This window comes from Psittacula echo (genome assembly GCF_963264785.1).
Source record: "Psittacula echo genome assembly, chromosome: 4".
NCBI lineage: Eukaryota > Metazoa > Chordata > Aves > Psittaciformes > Psittacidae > Psittacula > Psittacula echo.
In genome coordinates, this window is record NC_137738.1 from 47,128,165 (window position 1) to 47,152,374 (window position 24,210).

The 24,210-nt window shown below is 38.1% G+C and overlaps 1 protein-coding gene across 1 annotated transcript in view; it reads left to right on the plus strand.

Annotated features, from left to right (window-relative positions):
- Nucleotides 1–24,210, plus strand: part of MAP3K5 (mitogen-activated protein kinase kinase kinase 5) — a gene marked incomplete at its 5' end in the record, with an annotated part of 100,496 nt that overhangs the window by 53,284 nt on the left and 23,002 nt on the right. The window contains 7 exons of the mRNA XM_080615535.1: nucleotides 4,369–4,528; nucleotides 6,427–6,580; nucleotides 8,449–8,556; nucleotides 13,384–13,433; nucleotides 18,609–18,704; nucleotides 19,954–20,035; nucleotides 21,946–22,079. Coding sequence (XP_080471661.1) covers nucleotides 4,369–4,528; nucleotides 6,427–6,580; nucleotides 8,449–8,556; nucleotides 13,384–13,433; nucleotides 18,609–18,704; nucleotides 19,954–20,035; nucleotides 21,946–22,079 — 784 coding nt within the window. The remainder of the gene's footprint in view (nucleotides 1–4,368; nucleotides 4,529–6,426; nucleotides 6,581–8,448; nucleotides 8,557–13,383; nucleotides 13,434–18,608; nucleotides 18,705–19,953; nucleotides 20,036–21,945; nucleotides 22,080–24,210) is intronic.

Consider the following 24,210-nt stretch of genomic DNA (forward strand, 5'->3'; position numbering starts at 1 on the left):
TATAGAATGCTCCTGCACTCTGCTTCTGCTCTAATTTAGAAGTTAGGTGTGCTCTGTGTGTCTGAAGTCATTCTCTAGATGGAGAACTTTTTGAGTGTGAAGGTCAGGGCGAGATGGTTACTTCTCTGGTGTGAATGAAGGTGTTCATGTGGAGGTGATAGGCTGCATAGAGTTTCCCCAACTACTATGTTGGCCCTTCTGTGAGTGGTTGAGGTTTTGTTTTTTGGGTCAGAATACTTCCATCTCCTACACTGAAATTTGAATTCTTGAGCCAGTATAGGAGGTAAAAATACATGTTTTGCTTTCTACATAGCGTTTGCAAACATTCACTCAGCTGGCCTAATTCTGTATTAGATAACTTAGCTGGGTTATATTTAGTGTGTAGTTTAATTCAAATCCTTCCATTTTAAAGAAACTTTTCAATGGCACATAGCCAACCATATTTAGATAAATTAATTGTGCTGATGAAATCTGGGTGTTACTTGCAGGGATCAGATGTTTGGTATCATCTTGTCATGAGTTTGTCCAGTGTTGTTTTCGCTGGTGTTTGTATGGAGGAAGTTACAGAAATTAAGGGTCCTTATTACTTAATATTTCATCCATGGCTGATGAATGATTAAGTGGAGAAATATCGGGTCCCTTTCCACAGAGCTGCTCCGCAGGGGGGCACATCCTGGCCTGTGCTGTATTTTCCCAGGTGCACCACCTTACATTTATCTTTGTACTATGAGGTTTGTACTGTGAGCTGGCTTGAGTTGTGCTAGATTCTGAGGATAATTTACTATTTTCCTTGCCTTGGGCTAATGTTCATCTTTTAAACAAAAATAAGCAAAACTACAGAGGTTGTGTGGGAAAATGTTTTGATGTCTCCCTCCCCCCGCATCCCAAGAATCTCTTACATGTCTGTCATTCTTTTGATGTCTCCTCCTGTTTAGATCTGTGCGTACAAGACCATTTGTTCACAGTAGTGAGATTTGCCTGCCAGTGCTTTCAGTTTGGTGTCCACCCACAGCATTATCTGTAGCACATAGAAATTAGAGGAAGTCTGTCTTCTGGTGGGAGATGAGGAGAGAGGCTAGAGCAAGCTGGTTGAAGTTCAGTCTAGGTTATATGGAAATTAAATTGGTAGGCTGGGAAAGGCTAAGGAAGAATATGGTCCCTAACAGCACTTCAGAGGAGGCTGTGTGAGGCTGTAATTAGAAGATGCATATCTTATTGCATTGGCAATAATTTAATAACTCCAGTAAAACTATGATTAAGTCCAGTAGCCAAGAAAATTTTTAGTAATCTGCAGTCAGATCAGAGATTTTGCATTCTGAAAGTTCCTTCCTCTGCTTGTCAGCTAATAGTTAATACTAAATGATCATGTCAAATATTAATGGCAATCCTATTTTCTGAATAGTATTGATCTCTTAACTGTACAAAATTGCAGAACCAGAAACGCAGTGCTTTGTGTTTACAATAATGATCTCTGCGGGCTGTGCAACTCTGACACACAAAAGATCCTGTAATATGAATTGTTCTGTCAATATTTGAGCAAGGAAATCAGTTTATTTATAAAAACTTTATAGTAATAATTAACTGGTAATATCTACTTACTGTATCTCACTTTCTTCCCCAGCTGTGGGTATATTCTTGGTATTACAAAATTAATGGCTTTTTTTGGCATTAATGGTTCCTCTGTTATGTCTCATTTATTTTTAAGGGCAAATGCTTGGAATTCAGCTGCTTTTTTTTTTTTTTTTTCTCTCCCGCTGTGAATGCCAAGTTTTTCATGGAAAGAAAGACTGCTTGACTTTGCCAGGATTTTCTTACACTCTCAAAAAACTTTTCAAGATGATGAAATCAAAATGAACTAGAGAAGGACCAAACCCACTGGAAAACAAAATATAACCTCGTCACCTCTATAGATTAGAGCTATAGTCTTCTAGACATACTGCTAATTTCTCCACACTGCATCTGCATTTTTCCAGCTTGCCTTACAGTGATAAGTAAGCTTGTAGATGAGTTTTGTAGAGGAAGGTCTGCAAACTAGAGTGAGTTTTAGCATTGCATACCTCATCTTTCTCAGAAGGCTTTGATGAGGGGCTGATGTTGTCTTCTCTAAGGTAATAGGACCCACTTCACAGAACAGTTGTAAAACTTCCGTTTCAGCCAGGCTACATAACAGTAATGATTACTGAACTTGGTGTCCATTGATATCATCACTGCTACACATCTATCCTTTCTCCCACCATTTATCTCCCTTATTCTGTGAGCTGGAACTCAAGAGCCTTAGCTATCACCAGCCTTACCCTCCTAACAAACACTTCTCCTTGCCACATCAGTAGTCCCAGTTCCTCCCCATGTGAGTTGTGCTTTTCATGAAAACCAAACACTGAGTTTGTGCTTTGGTCTGCCTCTGTTCCCACCTCTGGAGCCCTGGGAGGTTCTGATGGGTGGGTTCCTGAAAGTGCAGGGAAGCACAACAAAGGGTGTAAGCTTGGGAAACAGTGCTGCTGCTCACTGTCACAAATAGCTTGTTCTTGTTTGTCAGTGAGTGCCATCTGCAACTGTGTAGTGCCATCACCTAGTACTCAGCGAGGACACTCCATAAAGCTAAATTGCTCCCTTTCCCCTTCCTCCCAGCAAAAGTATACTAGTTTGAAATTACTCATGTGTCGGTGATACCGGTTCCTTATTTCCCTTGCAATGAGGTCACATGCAAAGCCGGTAGAAGTTAGTGGGTGTCTGTCTGCTCTTGTATGCTGCTCATGCACATACAAATGTTTTATTCTAGCAGAGCCCTTCAGCCTTTGAGGATATTGCTGAATAGTGTTACTCTAGGGTCCTGGGGGAGATTTCTTTTTCTGTTTACTGTGTTGTGTGGATAGTGTGTAGGTCTTGATTTCTAGAACTCAACTGAAGCTGAACACATTTAACGCAAATTCCCTCTTCCTATCCTACACCAAGTGTGTGTATACATCCTCAAGCCATGTCTTGACAACTTGAATGTAATACAGCACCCTGCCTTAAACCCTTGCAGAGGTGATAGACAAACATGGTCACTGCTGCACCTTGTGGAGTTGGTGGATGTGATTTACATTGTATCATGTTTCAAGTAGATCCGTGATATTTTGTAAAATCTGCTGCATTTTTTCTCTTTGGGAATAACTAAACAAACTTCTTTCCTGAGAAGTGAACAAATAATGTTTTTTATACGATTTAAGTGTTATTTTGTTCTGTATGTTACCCAAGCACAACAATTTCTTGTTAGTAAGAGAGCACAAAGTGTGAAGTATAGATGTGAAATAGGCTATAGACCACTTACTTAAAATTTCGCATTTTAAAAACATTGTCTATTGTTGATAACATAAAAATGGGAACAATGTAAGAAAACAAGATGAATTTTGCAGACTGAAATGTAGCTAATGTAATGATACCCATTTTAATAGATTTATTGCTGCTTCCAGTATGAAGTTTAGTCTACTTATCTGCTCAAGGAAAAAATAAAGATCAACAGCTGCATTGAAATTTCTTGTGACTACTCAGCTTTAATATCAAGGACAATGGAAGGTGATGTGGGAGGGAAAATGTCATAATGGAGTAGTGGGAAAAGTGAATAAAAGACTATGGTAGTGAAGAGGCTTGTGTTGTAAACTGCAAATTGTTTTATTTGTGAGGGATAGCGTAGCATATCTCATGTTAGCTATAAATATGTGGCAGCTAATAGGAACTAAAAATCATCCTGAAGGCCACAGGGGAATTTGTAGTTCTCAGAAAACATAGCAAGTCAAAATTGAAACCTGAGGCTCTCCGTAGTCTTGAGTTGCTGGGGGACTTACGAATATTAATAGATGTCTTTCATTGGGGTAGGACTTGCGGCAATTAAAAGAACATCACTGCTGGAAGAAGCCCAGTGGATCATCTGTTCCTTCTGCATGGGACCTTGTCTATAAAGGTAAGTTTGGGGCTTGGGGCTTTTAAGTCAAAAAAACAAAGCAGAAAAAAACATAATAGGTGCCTTATTCAGCATCTGTTAAGTTTTTACAGCTATGTTGTGTAGCCTAAGGCCCCAATTTACCTTTACAGATGAGGTCCATGCAAGAACATAGGTAATCTGACTGTGGCCTTGTCCTGACAGTGATGTCTTAAAGTTCCTTTCTTGAAGAGCTTTTAGGAAGAGGGGGAGGGACAGAAAAAAATCTGCTACCTCTTAGGGTGTTTGGAAGGCACATAACATTAACTGGTAAGTATGATTTGCATCTTACTTTATTGAAATGGAGAGGCTACAGTAATTTAAACAATCAATAGATTTCAAATCAGGGAAATAGTTATTTTAAAAATGCATTAATATATTCCTGTAATCTATTATTCTTTTTACTACAGGAGTAAAGATCAGCAGCCTGCTCGGTAAAAAGGGGAGCTTGGAGAAACTGCAAAGCTATTGGGAAGTGGGATCTTTCTTGGGGGCCAGTATGTTGGCTAATGACCATGTAAGAGTGATCCAGGCTTCAGAAAAGCTGTTTAAGCTAAAAGCACCAGCATGGTAAGGTCATAAATGAGATCATGTACATTGCTATGTATTAAAATATTGGAGTCCTTCAGCTTTCACATTTGGCATCGTATTTACTGACAAGAGACTGGTGTGGGGTTTTTTTTTAACAAATTTTGCTGTCTGTATATGGTTGCACTGTACTTTTATGTGGACAAGGGACTCTCTTTCCCGTTTTGCCCTTATTCAGAAATAGATTCGCTATGGGTCTTTAATTTGGTGTCTGAAAAGGGTAGATTCAACATTGGCTCCATATTCTTCTGAGAGCAAGGGGAAAAGGAGGAGTTGCTTTATGGGCACCATACTTGAGCAGTTACATTGCTGAAGAGAAGTGGTAGTGGCATGTGGGTTTAGTCAGAACTGCCTGAAAGTTTTTGGTAATGCAGACAGCTTGGCTAGAGAGGCATGAATAAACCTTGGAATACTGTGATGGTACTTGTGCATACCGGCTGTTTTAGGAATTTGAGCACGAATCAGCTCAGCATGGTGCAGGTTGCATCTCATTATGATTGAGAAGAATGCAGAGTAAAGTCCAGTTAACAGAAAGGTTATAAATTTAGAGTTAAAGGTTATAAATCTAGGTTGTCTAGGGACAACTCTATAGAGTCAACAGCTCTTACATAAAGGCCAAGAGATGTGTGCTCTGACAGTGGGCTCCCAGCACTTGTTCTGCTTTGGGTATAGGCAGCAGCTAGGAACTGGTCACCTACTCAGTAAAGGGCTGGGATCCTGTTAGCTAGGGAGAACCAAGACTCCTTTCTGACCAAAAAGGTTGTCACTATTTCAGTTGAAAGAGTGCATATGTCTCAGCCTGTCTATTTTTGCCTTTTTGTAAAGGCTAGTGTTTCCACATGCTGATCAGATGGGAATATATGTAGATGTGCTAAAATATGGAAATGCTAAACATCTATATCTGCATAACATAGGAATTATCAAAATTAAAAACTCTCATTTTCTGGCCAAATATTTTATAAACACTGTTTACAGTGTGTTTATCTGCAAGGTTTTCAATTTCTACTGTGTGCATGTTTTACTGAGAAGCTGGATAGTGCTCCCTCAAGTCTCCTGGTAGAGTTTCCTGGAGTTTATGAACGCCTGGTTGTCAAGATTTTATGTACCAGTGCTTTTGGAGTTTAAGTCTGTGGATTAAATTCTGAATATACAGCACACTCATTTGTACTTCAGGAAGGATTGCTCCTGTGAAAAATTCCTTCCCAGTCTCTTGCCTGCTGTTCAGCAGAGCCTGCTTGATGCAAAGGGGAGTAGATATCCCCATGGCCTAAGAAGGGTGACTGGAAAATGCACAGCTATGGAACTATTCCCAAAGTTTACATTATACCTTCCTCCCATAAGTCAGGCAACACTTCCATGAATAGTCTAATTGCAGTAAGGTTGCAGCTGCAATAAATCCTCTTTAAGCATGTATATCTCATTGCTGTAGCATTCATAAGAACTGCATAAGATTGTTTACAACTTCTTTTAAAACACACCAAGAGAAAGCAATGTTATGAGGAGCCCCATAAGTCAGCCTGGGAAAGTAGAATAGCAGAGAGAGGGATGAGCTGGATTTAGAGGAGACATTCAGTGCTGCTGTTGTCCTTCCCTAGCATGGTCCCATCCTTTCATGGTTTAGGATAGGAGACAGTATATGGGATCAGGAATATATGCAGGAAGAAGTGTCCCAGAACTCATTTGTGGTTCAGGTTACTAATATAGCAGCTACATTGCCAGTTCTAAATGAGGAATTGTTATTATTAAAAGCAGTCCTAGAGAACCAAAATCTTATTGGCTGCCTTGGTGTTGCAATGGTGAATGTTTCAGTTGTGATTAGAGATGTTATTACCTACAGGCTGTACTAAATTTACCGTCTATATATGCTTGGATGATCACAGGTACCTGAAGTCTATTGTAGAGACTATTTTGATATATCAGCATTTTAAGAAACTGACTCCAGAACAGCATATGGCCAAACAGGAACTTGTGGACTTCTGGATGGACTTCCTTGTTGAAGCCACAAAGACAGATGTGTCTGTAGTTCGATTTCCAGTAAGTGGTTGGTTTTTTGGCTTTGTTTTGGGGTTGGGTTTTTTTTTTTTTGGTTTTTGGGGGTTTTTTTTGATAAAATGTGATGCGAAGAAAATGAACACAAAACACTGCTTGCTTTCAGTTGACCGGACAATAAACTGCTTGTTCAGAAGAAATGTATTTGGCCTGCATATTAGATTAGTTTTTAATTGATTGCACATGGCTACAATGGGTTTGCATGGTGTGTTCCATGTAAAAGTAATTAGGAAAAAAGTCAAGATAGAACTTGCTATTTGGAGTTTGCTACCAATGGGTTTACTTCTAAAGCAAACCTTTGCAGTATATTCCAACTGATACTGTATTAACTATATCATGTTCTGAAGAAAAAATATTTAGCTTCATTCTAGCTCTGCAGGCTTTACATAAACTACTGCCAGTTAAACCCATGCTCTGTTAGAGGTTGAAAATCAGCCCAAGCAGTCAAAAATGCATTGCTCCAGCTACTGGACAATGTATTTTAACAAGATCAAACTGTAAGTATGTATATATACTTTTCAGATTTATTCCACAAACGTTTTGGTGATTATTTTCATTAGATGCCCTGGTGTTGAACAATGTCCTGAAAGTGTTCTATAAAAAGATCTTTGTTCCCTGTCATATTCACTATATATGTACGAGGAATAATGTCTTGGGTATTCCTTTCAGTTAACCATTAGCAAATACAGTTTCTTATTTTAAATAGCAGTTGCAGTTGCCTCCCAAATACTTGAAGTGCACACTGGTTGTTTTGTACAGTTCTTCTGGCTTCTGTGTGTAGATGGGATAATAAACCAAAGGAAGATTTGAGTGCTGAACTGCAGCAGCTTGAGGCAGTAAAGTGAAAGCAACATGAGACTCTCTAGGGAGTCTGGTCCTCCTTCTCAAAGGAGAATGGGCATAAAGTTTTGCAGAGAAGCAAATAATATTTTGAAGCCTCCATTTTTTTGCAAAAGACAAGGCCACGTTGTTCTTAGATTTTTAATGATCAAATGGCACAATTAGGTGTTGAAAATAGGCTCTGACTTACGAAACTGTCCAAGTCAAATGGTTTGGATTTTTGTTAATACTAAGAGACAAATTGAAACTGATCACTGCAATAGCATAAGCCAAAAGATAAACCCAATGACAGCACAGTTTGATTGTTTGATTGCTGGAAGCTTTAAAGTTCTTGAAGTAGTGCTGGCAGAACATTATTAAAGTGGCAGAGTGGCTGCCTTCATTTACTAAGTGGTTATGTTAGACTAAATCTTGCTGCATTGCATCCCATCTCTTTACAATATGGTTCTAGTTAGTTTCACTTATTCCAAGAAATCTTCTATAACCTTTAGCTGTCAGCCGTATGCAGTGGTGTTTGATGCTTTTGAAAAAATTATTTGATCTGGTGGCTGAAGTTCACAATAATCTAAATTAAAAGCACTTTAGTCTAGCTCTAGGTTGGGGTGTTTTTCTGTTTTACCCAAAAGCACTTCTACCAAAAGATGATGAAAGTATGCCATGAATCCTGTTCACATGGGAGATGATTCTTGAATGGCATTGTAAGAGAATGAATTGTGACAGAAGGATTTCAAAATCTGATAGTTGTCAGAGAAATAATTTAGAAAATTATGACATCTGCTAATAATTGGCACATAATGGCCTTATATAAAAAACCTAAATTTAGCTGCCTTTTTAAAAATATTAAGTTGCTGTCAACCGTACTAAGCTAGCTCAGTCTGTAAAATTTTACCTTTCATTCTGTTTCCCCTGTTTTTCTTGCTATGGTATGACTACAGAAATACTTTTAACAGATTTTAATAATTTTTAAAGTTCTACATAATTTGTACTAATGCTTATTGTTTTTTTTCTACAAGGTTTTAATATTGGAACCAACAAAAATCTATCAGCCGTCATACCTCTCCATCAACAGTGAAGCTGAAGAGAAGACCGTATCTATCTGGCATGTGCTGCCTGATGACAAGGTATACCATGATGTCTGTAGTTGTAACTTTTTTCACAATTTAAAAATATGCATGATAGATAAGGCATATAACATGTAAGCAGTTGCATCTAATGATGGATTCTGCAAAGGAGAGAAGTGTTTTAGTAACACACAGGAAGATTCTGTGGATATATGTTGCCATGTGTTTTTTACTTTTTTTTTAATATGGCATTCTCTTTTTTTTTCTTTATTTGTCCTATTTTTCAATGGATCTTTTATCCTCATAATTTTAAAAAACTTCCAGCTACTTTCATGTTGTTTTACAGCAGTGTATAATATCCAAGTATGTTGCTTCCTAAGTAGTTTACAGTACACTGTCATCATACAAATAATGTAGCATAACTTACTTATGCAAACAGAACTATCTTCTTTCTGTACTTGCATTATTGCTTGTCAGCTGTGGTAAATACTCTTAATATGAGAGTAATAGAGACTGGTGTCTTAAAATAGGAGCGGAATGAATCAAGAGCCAGAGGAGTATTTGGCAGAAGGATAGATAGATGCTCAGAGGGTCTAGAAATCAGAAAAACTGAGAAGTCTGTCTGTCAAGGTGTGAGATAGCCAGGCATATTTGGAAAGCAGTTTAGAAAATCTGGAGAAGCAAGGAGAGAGGAAAACCTAGAAGGGCTATTGCATTCTGGGATGCCGAGGAAGCATAGCGTTGGTAAGAGTGAAGACAGAGAGGACGTTGTAGAACCTCAGAGAAGGATGGGAGCATGGAAACATGGGGGAGAGTATATGAAGAGTGAATGGAGGCTGACTGAGCTGGAGGCATAACACTGGAGATGGTGCTGTTTGTAAGAACTAGCACTGTTAATTCTTCCATGGCAGCATTTTGTTTGCCTGTGGATAGAACAGTGAAGACCTGTTTTTCAGCTAATTCATCCTTCAGCTTTCGTACTTGTAGTGTGTTAAAAGAGAAACATTTGTTGCATACCAAATATGTGAGGCCATACTGCTTAGAATTTTTGTTGTGAGTTCATGAGAAAATGTAAATGAACAGTAGCTGAAATAGTGTATTTAGAGCACAAACCAAAATGTTTGCGTGGACCACTGAATTTCTATTTATTTGTGGTTTGTTCTGACTAATGTTTTTCCACATAGGCTCAGCCTCTGAGAATAACATAAAAAATAAATTTATGCAACTCTTGGACAAAAACAAAATTTGCCACGCAGTAAATAATGATTTGTACGTAGTACAGAGTAAACCGTGTTATTGTAAAGTATCTATTCTGAAAGTATTTCTGTATTCAGAATTGAGTCTATTTTTTTGTTATTGTTGTTTTATGGGTTTGGGGTTTTTTATTAGGCAAAAGAGCGGGCTTAGTGTACTGGCCATATGTGGCATCATATTGCCTTGACTATTTACATTCTAGTTTGAGTTAACTTGAGCATGTGCATTCCAATTCCAGAAATGGCATTCATATGTCTTTTACATACTGGGATATTTTGCTTGATACTTTCAGTCATGGCCTCTTTCTTAGATGTGTCATTTGACTGCCCAGTCATCCTGCGAATGGGAGAAGGATTTGCGTGTATTAGTCTGTACCTGTTTGGTGTCAGTAGATAGGTATTTTGTCTTTGCAGAGTTTATAACCTTTGCTTTGTAGCATTTTCTGCTATTGTAATTCTGTTATTCCATTTTTTAAAGTTTCATTATAGTATGTAATACCTTTCCTCTCTCTCCCCTTCCTGATTTGGGAAGTGTATCTCTGTATTTCTGCAGATTAGATTGCTGCCCTAGTGTTAATCATTAGCATTAGACAAACTCAGTTTTAAATGCATTCCATAGTATTTTTGCTCTGGCCAGAATCCTTACCATGGTGAGCTTATTCAGTAGCTCAGGATCTGATTGTGCAGGCATCCTTACCCTGCAAGCCATAATATCCATCAAAAGAAGGTAATGGGCAATTTGATCGTTACCTCTTCAGCTGTATAATTTTAGTCTGTTGTTGCAAGTTTGTCAAAGTCCTTAGAATCCATCAGAAATCTTACAGGGAGAAAAGGGACTAGGGAAAGTTGGAGACACCAGCTTCCTTTTCAGTTGAATTCAACCAGTGCAATAGTTGTCTTTGATAAGAGATTTTGTGAAGGGAATTGATGTATTTGTCAGCCCACTGCAAAGAGGAAGGCTCTTTCTTTGAGCCTTACTAAGCTGAAAACAGGCATTTTAGAGACCGATTAACAAGCAAAGACCACCTGCTGCAAGGGCAGATTAGATGGGTTTGGAAGCTTCTTCAGCTGTCCAATTTCAGTCTACCTGCCATAGGTCTGTCAGAGCTTAACCAGCTCATACTTCAGGTTTTAGTTCTGTTTATTTTCCAAAATTCAGTCAGTGCGCTAAGAATAAGAATTGTGAGTTACAAAGTTTATGAACTTCCTTTCACGCGCAAAAAAGCTGAATTTCTGTCTTGAATCCAATCTGGAACTCAGTGGAGCCTGCAGCTGGCAATTTTTGTAGTAAATACCAGGATAGATAACATGGCCTCTTCCTTTTCTGTAGCTTTTTTAGCAGCATATTTCAACATTTATGCGTTTAGTAATACAAAGTTTAATATAAACAAATGCTCATAAAATTCAGATAGCATTATATTTGTATAATCCATATAAGCTTTGCCTTGCAGTTCCCTAGTTTTAGCAGCTCTTTCCACATGGGGTTAGAAGAATGTAGCAGTGCTGTTTGCAAGTTTGAAATAGAACAGCCTGTCTCTGTTTCACATTGGCTTCTGAATCCATTTTGAGTTTTGTTTTGGGTGGTTGGTGTTTTTTTTGCCTAACCAAAGAACAGATGCTGAATTTGGATAGCATGCCTGATATATTTACTCCAATGTATTCAAAACTTGGCAAGATCATGAGGGACATAACTTTTATATTATTTCATTGCTTGAGAACTTTGTGTGATAAATGAAAGGTGTATGAATCTGTGAGAGATTAGTTGCAGGTAGGTGACAGGTAAAACCCACAATACTTATGCTTCTTGTTTTGCTTCTTAGCATTTCTGCCTGTCAGGATGTATACTTTAACTTATTTAGATTTTAGATTATTCCCAACAGTGAGAATTGGACGAGTACCAGTAGCAGAGCTCTGAAGAGAGTTTCCAAGCATGGAAAGTTGGACAGTGGCAGAGCTTGTGTATGGAGGGAAGAGTAAAGGGCAGTGCACGTACACCTTCCTTATTAGCACAGGGATTGAGCTGGTGATCTTTCTTTGTGTAAGAGAACCAGGCAACTCGAATAGTAGTTTCACAAACACTCCATCCTAGCATCAGTTAGTACCTCCACTTCAAGAGGCAGCCCCACCTTTTGCTAATATCAGGCTATTCTCTTGTCTCAGTACACCAATGGAGAAACCCTTCCCACGATTTAACATTGAAGAGATACTGGGGTTACCAGTTTGTACTTTACAATTATGATAGTGTGAAGCTTGTGCTTCAAGAAACATGTTTGCTTGTATATTTGGTACATTGTGTTAGGCATTTTATACTATCATCACAAACTTTACTGTGATAGGAGCACGAAGGAAAGAGTTACAGAGGAAGAGGAGAAAATTGATGTAGGAAGCCTTATAGAAAGCTGTTATAGCTGAGAGAATAATTTCCACTATAATTTCCTGCACATTGTGCAGCATTGCGCAACTATTTTGGCAGTGTATCAGTTCTAACTTCTCTGTATGTCACTGTTCATGAAACATTTTATAAGGTGCACGTTTTCGTATCTTCTTTTGGAATTCATTTGATCACTTTTGTGCTTGACACTATGCCCTTGCTGTAAATTGCCTCTCAGCAAGAAATGTCTCAATGCATTTTAATTGCTCAGGTCACTAAAATGCCAAATGAAAATCAGCTTTAGAAAGCAGAGGTTCTTCAAGTACATTGCTCATTGTGGTGGGATCCCAAGGCTGCCAGGACTTTGACAGAGTGTGGTTCTACCTTTTCCTGAAAGGAGAATGTTTGCATTAAAAGATACAAAAGGCTTCTGTTTCTTGCAGTAAAGTTTTATTAGAACATAAACATGCAGCAGTATGACTGTCTACAAAGAGAACTCAGTTCTGCTGAATGTGACAGATGTAAATTTAAAAGATCTGGAAATAAGTGAGGCCTAGCCTTTCTTTGTGTTTTCGTAGGATGGCTTCTTTCTTCAGCCTTGTTTGTTACTCCAGCTGCAATTAGGGGTTTTGTGCATCTTTCCTGCTGTCTTCTAGACTCCTAGGGAAATAGACCCCTTTCTTCAGACACTGTTCTTCGGACGTTTGGCCTTCAGATTTGCTCCTTCCATGAGCAATTTCTTCTGCTTTTCAAAAACTTCCCACTTTATTCTGTAACATCAGACTTCCTGCTTGTAGCTGTCTTTGCCTGGTCTTCCCACATGCTAGGGCATTGAGCATGCGGAGCAGGCTCTTGTTATTCTCAGAGGTGGATTTCTCTCCCCGACACACAAACACTTTCCAGAGGATCACATGTGACCCCAGGTTCAGCACCCAGACCAAGCTATACAGGCAGCCCTTCTTATCAGCTTTCTAAAATAGTATATTGTTTTGCATGCTTTCTAAAATGGTATATTGTGTTTGCAGAGAAAACAGTGAAGAAACAAACAACTGAAGGCTTCTGTCTAGAACTTCTGTTGCTTTTGTTTTGCGTGGGGAAAAAAAATAATTCCCTGGAAAAAATAGCTGTTAAAAAATAATAGGCGGTTGTAATGCAAGATTTTCTGTTTCTACCTCTGGAGTTTCAGTCTAGAAGATACAGCTGCTAGTGCTTCATTCATAAAGAGGAAGGTTTCATTCACTTATTTTTTTCTGCATGTTACAGAAAGGTATCCACGAGTGGAACTTCAGTGCTGCTTCTATCAGGGGAGTAAGGTAAGTTGTTTCCATTCAGATTTTGAAATGAAATGAGTGATTGAATGAGTATTGTATTAAGCTGCTACTGTGGACCTTGGTGGAGTTAACAGATGCAGAACTGTAGCAGAGTATTGCAGGTACTTTCACAGGTGCCCTGCACTAAGTGAAGCCCCAGGAGTCTTATTCCAGATTCAGAAACCACCAGTTGCAGAGTTCATTATGTAAAGCTTAGCAAACATAGCCTCTTGAATTAAAGAACTATATTTCCTGAAAGTTGGTAGTTTCTTTATGCTAATTAAAATAACTGCCAGTGCTTTATGTAATTTTACCTGAATTCTGTCACAGCCAGGAACTGCACAGCATAGGCAGGTGCAGTAAGCCGGAAAGTAATGTGTGGATGCAGAGCAGGAGGATATGAGGAACTGACAAGATCAGGGTGTTTTAGCAATATTCTAATTGCTTACCTGTTGTTGAGTTTTGGTGTGAAAGTGCCATTTGGGGTTGGCTTTTTTGTTTGTTTCTGTGTCTATTTATGGTTATGGCAGCAAAACCTTTTCAGAGAAGGCCCATAAGGAAAGGAGTCTGTCAATGCACAGTAGTAGTGTGAATCCCAAGGGTTCATGTGGAGTAGGCTAACATTATTTAGTAAATCATAGGATGAGGAATGATATGTGCAAGACTGGCTTAACTGAATTAGAATAGAACAATGTTCAAGGCCACCTTCCTTTTTGTCAGCACAGTTCTCTCTTTGGGACGGGACTTGTGAGGTAGTGACAAAGGAGGAAATGTTTCCATCTATTTGCTTAATTTCAGCAAAATGTTTTCTGTCTGCTAGGGAGACTTCTTCTAGGGAAAATTCTTCACTGAATTGTGTGCCATATTGTCAATAGAGAACAGCCAAATCCGAGCTAATGGGTCTGCTCTGCTAGCCCACGTTTAACCCTGTTTGTCAGGGTCCAGCTGTGCAATCTGATAGTAAGAAAGTAGTGTTCCAACACTGCTGTGACCTTTTCTGGATCAATTCTTCATTGAAGTCTCTTTCTCTTTTTTTCCCCTCAGATTTATCTGTACTTTGTCATCCTGCAACTTTCCACTTTGTTTTTTTTGCTTTTAGTGTAATTAAAAAAAGAAAGAAGTCCAGAAATCTTACATTTTTTTAATAGTCGTTGCTCTGTTCTAATAATAACTGTTCCGTGCACACAAGGCTGTTGCTATGTCTGCAGGACGTTTTTGCACAGATGGATGATTCTTTTTCTTTCCAAAAAGTAACTTAAAAAAATAAACTATCAATAGGCACAGAAATTCAGTCCTGTGGGATTCAGCTTATTTTAGGCATAAATTGCAATGATACTTAGTTCAGTCTGGTTTGGGTTTTGGTTACAGTATGTTTTTGTGTGCTTCTAAAAAAAGACAAAAAATCCCCAACTATTTATTGTCCTTTTTGGTTTTTTTTTTCTGCTTCCCCGACCCCTTATTAAACTGTGTGTGGTCAGTACCGTTTCTGGTGTACACTACTGCATTTGTTATTTAAACTGTCAGTTGTCATTTACTTTGTCAATTGAATTTCAAGTCTGTTCATCAGGACAGATGTCAAAAACAACTTGAAAGACTTGACAGTGAGCCAAGAGTCACTGTGAATTCTTAGAAAACTCTCTGGCTGTCTCCATGAGGAGCTGCAGGGGGAAATCTTTATCTTATGCAAGTATAAAACCGAAGAAGACTTTTTCTTATTTTTCTTCTTCTTCTTCTTCCAAATATTTGTGAGTTTCTGATCACTGAATTTTTCAGTTTTTCATGGGTTTTCCTTCTTTTATGAAGGCAGGTATTCTTTGGAGTGGGACAGCCTTCAGAACCAAGCCTGCTTCTAATATTTTCGTATCAAGACTACTTTTGGCTCCTTTGAAGCTCCTAGACTTAAAGTGGTCTAGGAAGGGGGAGTTCTCAGCTTTATGAGGATTCTCAACCTTTCTAGACTAGTAAGAGCCAGATTTGTAAGTGCAACCTTAATGTACAAGGCAGGTCTTTGTACATCTTGAAGGCTTTTCCAACAAAAGCCTCCATAAATATTTACTATATTACATAAGTAAAGAGCAGATGTGAGAGATATCTAGCATTGAAATAGCTAATGCTTTTGGTAAATACTTCAAGGAAGTGACTGAGGGATCATTTTTTCTGTGCGCTGTGTAACCCAGCACTAGGGTTTCTAGGCTTCACTAAACCAAAACCATTATGAATATATAAAGATGATAATATAATGAGCAAAAGAATGAGAATACGTATCAAAGCATGTGCAAATCAAGAGAAAGCTGGTAATGCAGACCCATAGAAGACCGAATATTAAGAACATATAATAACAGAAATATCCTGGCTTGCTGTGGTCTAGTTTCTAGTAATGCAGGCAGTCATACAATTTAGTCTTGTTCACAAACACAAGTTACCTCTTAACACCAAACAGGTTTATTGTACCAGCATTTAAGTTTCCCAGATTGCTGGTGCAGTGAGTGCCTTATTTCATGAGTAATAGAGTTGAGCTCTCAAGAATTGCAAAGGGACTTGGAAAGCATGTAGTGCACTCTGAGCTGCACAGTGCTAAATCACACCCTGTATGCAGGGAGTCATAGTAATTTGGTTTAGCTTAATAAACTCATTGGTTAGTGATTTGTGCACTGATGTAAGTAAGTCTGCTTTTGTCATATGCTTTCTTGACCTCTTAAACACAAATGTGTATGATTGAGTCAGGCCAAAATATATTGTTAATCTTAAATGCTTTATCAGAATTTTTTGAACATGGCTGCTACCCTAAAGTGATTTGCATCTTAGGTTATCCAGAAAGTTACTAGTGCTCTGCAGAGCTGACATCATACAAGAAAAAAGATACCAGCTTTATTTTTCCAATTTAAAAATAAAAAATAAAGTAGCAGGCTGAAGTTGCTAGGCTACAAGTTGGCTTTTTCGCAGTGTTTGGGACAAGCTCTGGATTATGAAATAACTGCTACTTGTGGTGTTTCTGTGGGAGAGTGCCTCAGAGGTCATGCTGATGAATGTAGTGTTAGAAGCAGTGAAAAAGTTGTATTCAGATCTGCACCCAATTTTCTTTGCAACTTAAGAATTGATAACAGGGATGTTTATCTTCCATCCCAAGTTCCAGAAAACAGGCCAAAGTTTCACCGAGCTGCTTTTCTGTGATTGCTGCCAATGCTCAGCTGTTTTATCTGCTGCTTCATCTGCAAGTATAAGCAAGCCATAGTTACAGCATTTGCAGTATTTCTCCTTGTCTAAAGGGAGTTCTGGATGCACACGACCTGGTCATAAGCCATGCTCCATCTTGCTTCCCTGTTTGTCTTAAGAGTTTCACAAGTGCAGCACCAACCCTGCTGTCACAGAAATCAGTGGGTATTGTGTGTGCTTGGGAACTGTCAAAATGAGGTATTTCCTGAGCAAATTATCCTGTCTCTTTTTATAACTTGGTATTTTTCAGTCTCCCTTTTTTTTTTTTTGTCCTTTCCAGGGAGGAAAGCAGCATTTAAGCACTGTAAACGTTCACTTAAAGGCCTTAAATATTTATGAATTTGCCTGCCCTCTGTGTACACTCCACATTCTTACCCTTTCATTCACTGCAGTGTTAGTCAGTGGCTTCTGTGCACGTCAGGTTTAAACTGACAGTGTGTTCAGTAAAATGTTCAAACTCACATGAAACTCAATTGAAATGAATGAGTAATTCTGTTAATACCAGTTACTCCATATCTGTAGAGTTTACCTGTGTGCTTTAAAATGTTGAATTAAAAGCTAGCGTATAAACTGGGGACAGTGACTGTCTTCCCAGATGTGTACATTACTTAGCACTTATGAATTTTTCCTAGCATAAGAATGAGTCATCACCTCCAAAGGCAAATATTCTTATAATTAAGCTTTCTCTTCTCATAAGCAGCTTTATGAAAGGCAGGCCTCCCAGCTTGTCTAAAGAGCCATTTTTCAAACCTTAGAGTACCATGGAGTAATCATAAAAGGAAGCAAGGATCAGACAACCACAGACACCTGTTAAAAGTGGAAAATTACAAGTATTTCCCGATATTGAAAGAAAAAACATTATCAAATCATCAGTCCTTTGGCACAATGGAGAATATCATTCTACTCTATTGTGGTATAAATTAAGTGAAAACATGGTGGCTATCTTGATCCAGATAAGAGATTGATTTCACTAGGACTGTGGATTTTTTTTCCCCTGTCATAAGAATGTTAAGGAGACTTAATTTGTCTTCGTTTCTCAACTACTGCAATATATTCTCTTGTAACACCCTAGCCATCTTGGTTTTTTATATTTTCTAATATGGTAACAATAAATTATACTGCGTAAGTTTGACACCTGGCACTCAACATGTGACAAAGTTACAAGATTCAAATAACACTTAATATTTTACATAAGGAGCACAGTAATGACATGTATATGTAACAGTTCTGGTGAATGAATATCTTTGCAAGTGCTGCAGCAACCTACTTGGGTTAGAACACTGACAACTGTACCAGAGTTTGCACTCCTTCTGCTCTTCTGTTGAGACATCTATGCGTCCCTGAGAACATGGCATGCGTATTTCCTCATTATCTTTGTTCTGTTACAGCAAAGAAAGTCAAAACTGAAGAAAGACATGAGTGGGCAAGGGCCATAAAGTCATTCACCTCATTTATTGACGCTGATTTAATTTTAAAGTTTTGGTACATTGATACATACTGTCAGTGTACCAGTTCACAAGGAACTGATGGGAAATTTTTGTGTTCAGGATTGAGCTGTGGCTGATTTCTAAAGCAGGATGAGCTCATGATTTGAGGTTGAAATCCAGCTTTCTAACATGATCCTGAAACCATGTTTCATCTTGGCTGCAGGAGTGGAATTTGAGGGCCTTACCTAAATGCACTTAAGACAAAAATGTCTCAGGTCAATGGAAGTAATCCTATTAACTTCTTTGCTCCTACTCATTCTTGTGCAATGCGTGGACTGTGAGGGCAAGCTGAATGATAGCAAACAACAAAATGAAAACTTTGAAGGACACAAGAGTATAATTTTACAATAAGGAAAAGTTTCTTAGGTTTAATTTGGTGATTTCACATATTAAATGGATTGATCTGTGTGGTTTGACATAGCTGGTAGGAGTCCAGATGTATTTTTCTAATAACATGTTCTTTTGGCTGTTCTTTCAGCATTTCGAAGTTTGAAGAACGATGCTGTTTCCTTTATGTGCTGCACAACTCAGATGACTTTCAAATCTATTTCTGCACAGAACTTCATTGCCGAAGGTGTGTCATTTGTTATTTCAAAAAAAAAACCCATGGCCTGTGATGCAGTAGATGCACAAAAACACGCGCAGAAGGGACCGACTGTTTCAGAGCTGTGGTGACCATCTTTCAAGTGAAAGCTTACTACTGCAGTATCCTGGAGATGTGAAGTTTGGAGGGTGAAAGTACAAGCTCAGACAAATGCTAGAAACAAATATGATTACAAATTTAATTATTTTTTAACATCCTTGTGGGGTTATTTATCTAATATTTGTCATATTAAGGCTTAGTACAAGTGTTCATTGCCCCCAATCCAACAAAGCATCCTAAACTTCAAAGGGACTTTCTGAAGTGGGAATATTTGGGTTAAAATTTGTGGTCTGGTCAAAATTTCTCCTTTACTGTAACTAAAATTTTATGAATATGAAGAATCACACACTTTATTTCCTTTATGTTAGCAACATGTTCATGTAAGTAAGATTGTACCAGTATCCCTACAGGAAACTTGGCAAGGGTTTGTTGCACAAAGTTAGGTGTGTTTCAGTTTTTCTGTGCTGTGTTTCTGCACCATAAGCTTGAGGGCTGTGGTCTTGAATTGATCTCGAAGGCATTTCCAGAGGAAATTTCTTGTCTTTTTGTGCTAAAAAAATGGATCAGCTTTACCAAATATCACTGCAATACTCCACATTAACAGCTGTGGCCACCTCCCAGCCCAATCTTGAGCTTATTCTCTCATTCATTCTAGTTCATATAGGTTCTTTTACCATGTTCATTCCCCTCCATATCTGAGCATTTCTTAGAAGACAAGTAAGCAATACCTTAGCATGACATATACTTGCATTCTTTCAAAGGGGTAGAAGTCATATGTGACAGGTTGGGGTTTTTTGTTATGGGAAGTTGTAAAATAAACCCCCTTTTCATTCAGACAAAAACTTGAAGCTAGCCTTCCTGCACTACAAAAACTTCTCCCAATGTAGGCAAGATTTCTAGGCCTTTGTCAAGATGATTCAGTCTTTTTGTTGGACATAAAGAAATCGTGGTATAGGATGAGAATTTCACTGGATACATAGATTTTGAAATCTGAATTCCGTTAATTTCAGACATCAAACTTGCCAACAAACAAACTTTTCCACTGAGTTTATACTTACTATACTCAAGTCCTCTTTTGGTTCATCCATTACTTGAGAGAGAAGCATTCCTTTTGTCCACGTACTGTCTTAGGTGTGTATTTGCCTTTTTTTTCCTTTCCTTTTCTCTTTCCCTTTTACAGGTTTTTTGACATGGTGAACAGTATCACTGAAGAACTAGGGAAGACTACAGAGGAAGGGGAGTGTGATGGGGACTCTCTAGAGGTATGTTCTGCTTCCCCTCCACTTCCTAATGTACTAAGAATTTGGGGCTTCTAGTGTAGCATTTCACTGACGGGAGTATATTACTGTTCTCTGGAAGAAGTTAGACAAGTTATTGTTTTCAAAATTTTATGCTGTACTGTTTATAAATTAATTACTCTTTTTAATGATCTTTATGTAGCTTTTATAACCAGCGTAGCTAAATCTCTTGCATTTCAGGTAGCATATTCACTTAAGAAGCTTACTCAGATCTGGAATTCTCCAGTCATGCTTATTGCAGAGTGACTCTTGTAACAGTTACTTCAGAGTGTAATCATAGGCAGCATTAGCATCTGTTTAAATTTTAAAGACTGTTTGTTGTCTGTTTCATGCATCACTGGAATCATGTGCACTTACATTATTGGCAGATTGTCTGCACAACAAGTAAGGATATAATTGTGGTAAAGGAAGGCTTGTCCCTGCTAGTTGCCATCTGTAGGCAAACATGGCAATGAACAGCAAATTCAAATGAGACGATTATGTTGGTGCTGCTGGGAGACAGTTTTATACCTTTAGCCCACTAACTCACCCTGAAGCTTAGGATGCCCTGCTTCTGCTGGCACCCCTCTTCGCTAAGTTATAGCTTGCTGTTACACTTTGTATTCTCACTTTGGGTTTCTATCTGAACACACACGTAATTGAAAAGGGAGTACAGGGCTGCTGGGTGCAATGCATTACTTAGGGTGTTTAGGCTTTCTTTCAGGCAGGGAACAGGATAGAATATCTAAGCCCATGTGTTCCCACATGAAAATCTGGTGTCCCGAAGTTCTAGAGGCATGCAGTCAGTGCCACATAAAGAATACAGACTGCTTTTTGTCCCCGTTTTGATGTTGGCATTTTATAACACATCTGAAATTGGAGATGGGACAGACTGTGGTGACCTATGGGATAGAAAAATATCCTATAATGAGAATGTTAGGATGCCTAGTTTGTTTATCTTAGCAAAAAGAAAAGCAGTGGCTGACTTGATTACAATGGGTAAGTATTTTTACAGGAAAATTATGATGTGCTAATAGTCTTTTTTACTCTATTGAAGAAAAATGTAATTAAACAGTGACACTGAAGAAATCTGAATTAAGAAGCTGACTTCACCATGAGAGTAATTAATTGTTGAAACAAAGTAATGAAAGAAGTAGTGGATTCTTTCTAATAGAAGATAGTCTTTATTAGGAGGAAAATAAAAACTATCTAGGCATAAACTGCTGAGTTTAGCATGGGATGAGTGAGTGTGTGAAATTACGTGTCTGTGTTACACAAGAGGCCAGGCCAGATAATCTATCTAATGACCATTTCTGGACTGGCCTTAAACTCTTTGAAATTCAAATTCAGCCGAAATCATGCTTAATACGCTGCAATCCTGACTAACCTCCATTGGCACACTCTGCTGGCTGACCTGGCACTGGCAAAATTGAGGTTATGCTGGCTTTGGAAGATGTGGTCAGGTCAGGAGAGCATCTGGAATGAATTAAGTGTATCCTGCCTTGCTTTATATGTCAGTTTGGGAGCCGAGGCTCTGTTTGGCGCAGAGTGCCCTCTGTCGTCTTGTTTTCCCAGCACCTGCCAGCAGAATTGCAGATACTGTTGAATAACACATGCAAGGGTACCTACACAGAACAAGTAAAGGCTAGGTTAGCTTTATGCACTCATCTGAAATGGCTACCTTAGAAGCCAGTGCTTCTTGTATAGTCAGTGGAGAAATACAGGCATGTCTGCACAGAATCAGAATTGTCTTCTTGAAGTGTTTTTCTTTCCTTCTTCATGGTCTGCAGAAAGCAACTAGTATCTTAAACTAGTATCTTACCTTAGTTATGAGCACAAGGTCAGATGGAATAAATCTTATCCTTTTGTTTGATTTAATGTTGTTTGCTTTGCAGTATGATTATGAATATGATGAAAATGGCGAGCGAGTCATCCTGGGCAAAGGAACTTACGGCATTGTATATGCAGGCCGAGATTTGAGCAATCAAGTCAGAATTGCTATTAAAGAAATCCCAGAGAGAGACAGCAGGTATAGTAACTGTGGATAGTTCCAAATTTTGTGCATTACATAATTTCTTCAGTAACATAATCAACCAGTTTGACCAAGGAGTACCTTTTCTGTAAAGTTGTCAATAAATTACCTGTCTGTGGTATATGATGGTGTTCTGTCTTTCTAACTAGTTATTTCCAAGTTGCACAATAGACTACAATCACAAGTGAGAATTTAGAGTACTTTTTATTTCCAAAAGAAATATTGCTGAAGTGCAGAATCTGACTCAAAACACCTAGTGATAAGCTCTATCTATTTAGACATGTTCAGGCATGTCCTTAGAAAAGAACTATTGAAATTCATTGTTTGCAGCTTCCTTTAAAATTCTGAGAGTGAATTGTTGTGAAAGACATTTTCCTTTTTAATGTTTGTGCATCATTTATTATGAAGCCTCTTAACATTAGAATAATACGGAATGATCTTCTTGTCCTTTCTTTTTTTAATGCAGTCTCTTTATATATGTATTTATTGCCCTCTCTCATTTCTAAAAGTTGCCAAATAAAGACCAGATACTTCATGTTCTTAGTACTTGTATATCTGTAGGCATCTAGTATTTTGAATACATAGATTTCCACAAATGCCATTATAAAAGTAATAGCAACTCTAAAGATACGATTTTTCAAATGAAACTGACTGTGTTAAACTGCCAAGTTCTTCTTACACTCTACATTAGTTTTTAATTTTTGTAGTCAAGCATTGTACCAGCTGCTTCTTAACAGGTGAGTGGGGTGCCTGGATCTTTGAAGTGCCTTTCAGACTGTAAAATATTGTCAAAGACTGTAACTCAGGCTTATGTTCAGGAAAGCTATGAAAAGTAGGCAATAAAGTCATCGCCATGGTTGGTAACAGAAAGGTAAATCACTCCTTTCCCAGTGGTTAAGGAAATATTTTTTATAAAGGAAAGCTTTCTGACAAAGACAGGTTCCTGCTGCTTAGTAGCAGGAGTAATCACATACTAAATGAACATAAGCATAATCTTCTGCCCATTTGGCTTTTTTGGTTGATGAAAATGAATAGCTTGTCCTTCAGCAGGATTTCCCATATTTTGGCATGCTCCATTTCCTCTTTAGGAGGAAATAACTGTATCCTTGTTGTGCAGTGTTCAATCTACAACTAATACCAGGAGCGAAGCTAGTTTTACCCATCCCTACAGAGTAGTCATCTTCAAGAGAGAGCTAGTATTCAAAACAGTAAATACAAGAGGCTATTGTAACCCACCAGAGTGGCTGCTGTTCTTCTCCCTTTTATCTAGAATGTATGTCCCTGTGGGTAAAACCACCATTTATGAAAAAGGAGCATCATTCTGTGCAATCTCAAGAACTTAAATTGTATTGGAGCCTAGATGTTACCAGGACATTGTGATAAGTCTTGTAAAATTTTCTTTGTGTCATTTACAAACTGGAAAATTAGTAATGCCACCTGGTGTCCTGGCTTTAGTTTCTTTTTCCTGAGTCTTTTTTGTGGACCTTCCTTCAGTTATTCTGTCCTCACTTGCTGTTCTCTTCATTGTCATTTAAGAAATGAATACTTCAAAGTCTTTTTGAATCCATGCATATACTGACTGTTCGATATGGGTATGTGTGTGGTCTAACAACTTTTCTATAATCATAACTATGGAAAGGGAAATCCTTCCATCCTCTATATTGTTATTGTATATTTAACTTCAACATCTGTTACAATTTCTCAGAAATTATGGCGTCATTACATATAACAATCTTTTTTGACTTTAAATATAGTTGAAAGTTTTGTATGTACTAAGAAGAAATTAATTGTTTGTAACAACCGTGGTTAACAGAATAGCCGGAATAGAGCAGTAACTACTTTAAAGGAAGAAAAACCCAAGATCATCCAGATTTTTCTTCTCCAACACACATTTTAAAAGAATTTCCAGTGGAAAAGGTTTCAGGTTCAATGTGCAAAGCATACTGGAAAAGAGATTATTAAGAGCCGTTAGTCTTTTCTCTGGACTTTCAAAAAATATTTACAGGCTTCCAGGACAAGTTTCAAGTATTATTCTTTTAATGGCAGAGTAAAAGAATATTATTAACATTATGAATTAATTTCTGATTAATTATAACCTGATCCTAGCACCTTGAAAGGAATCTATAGA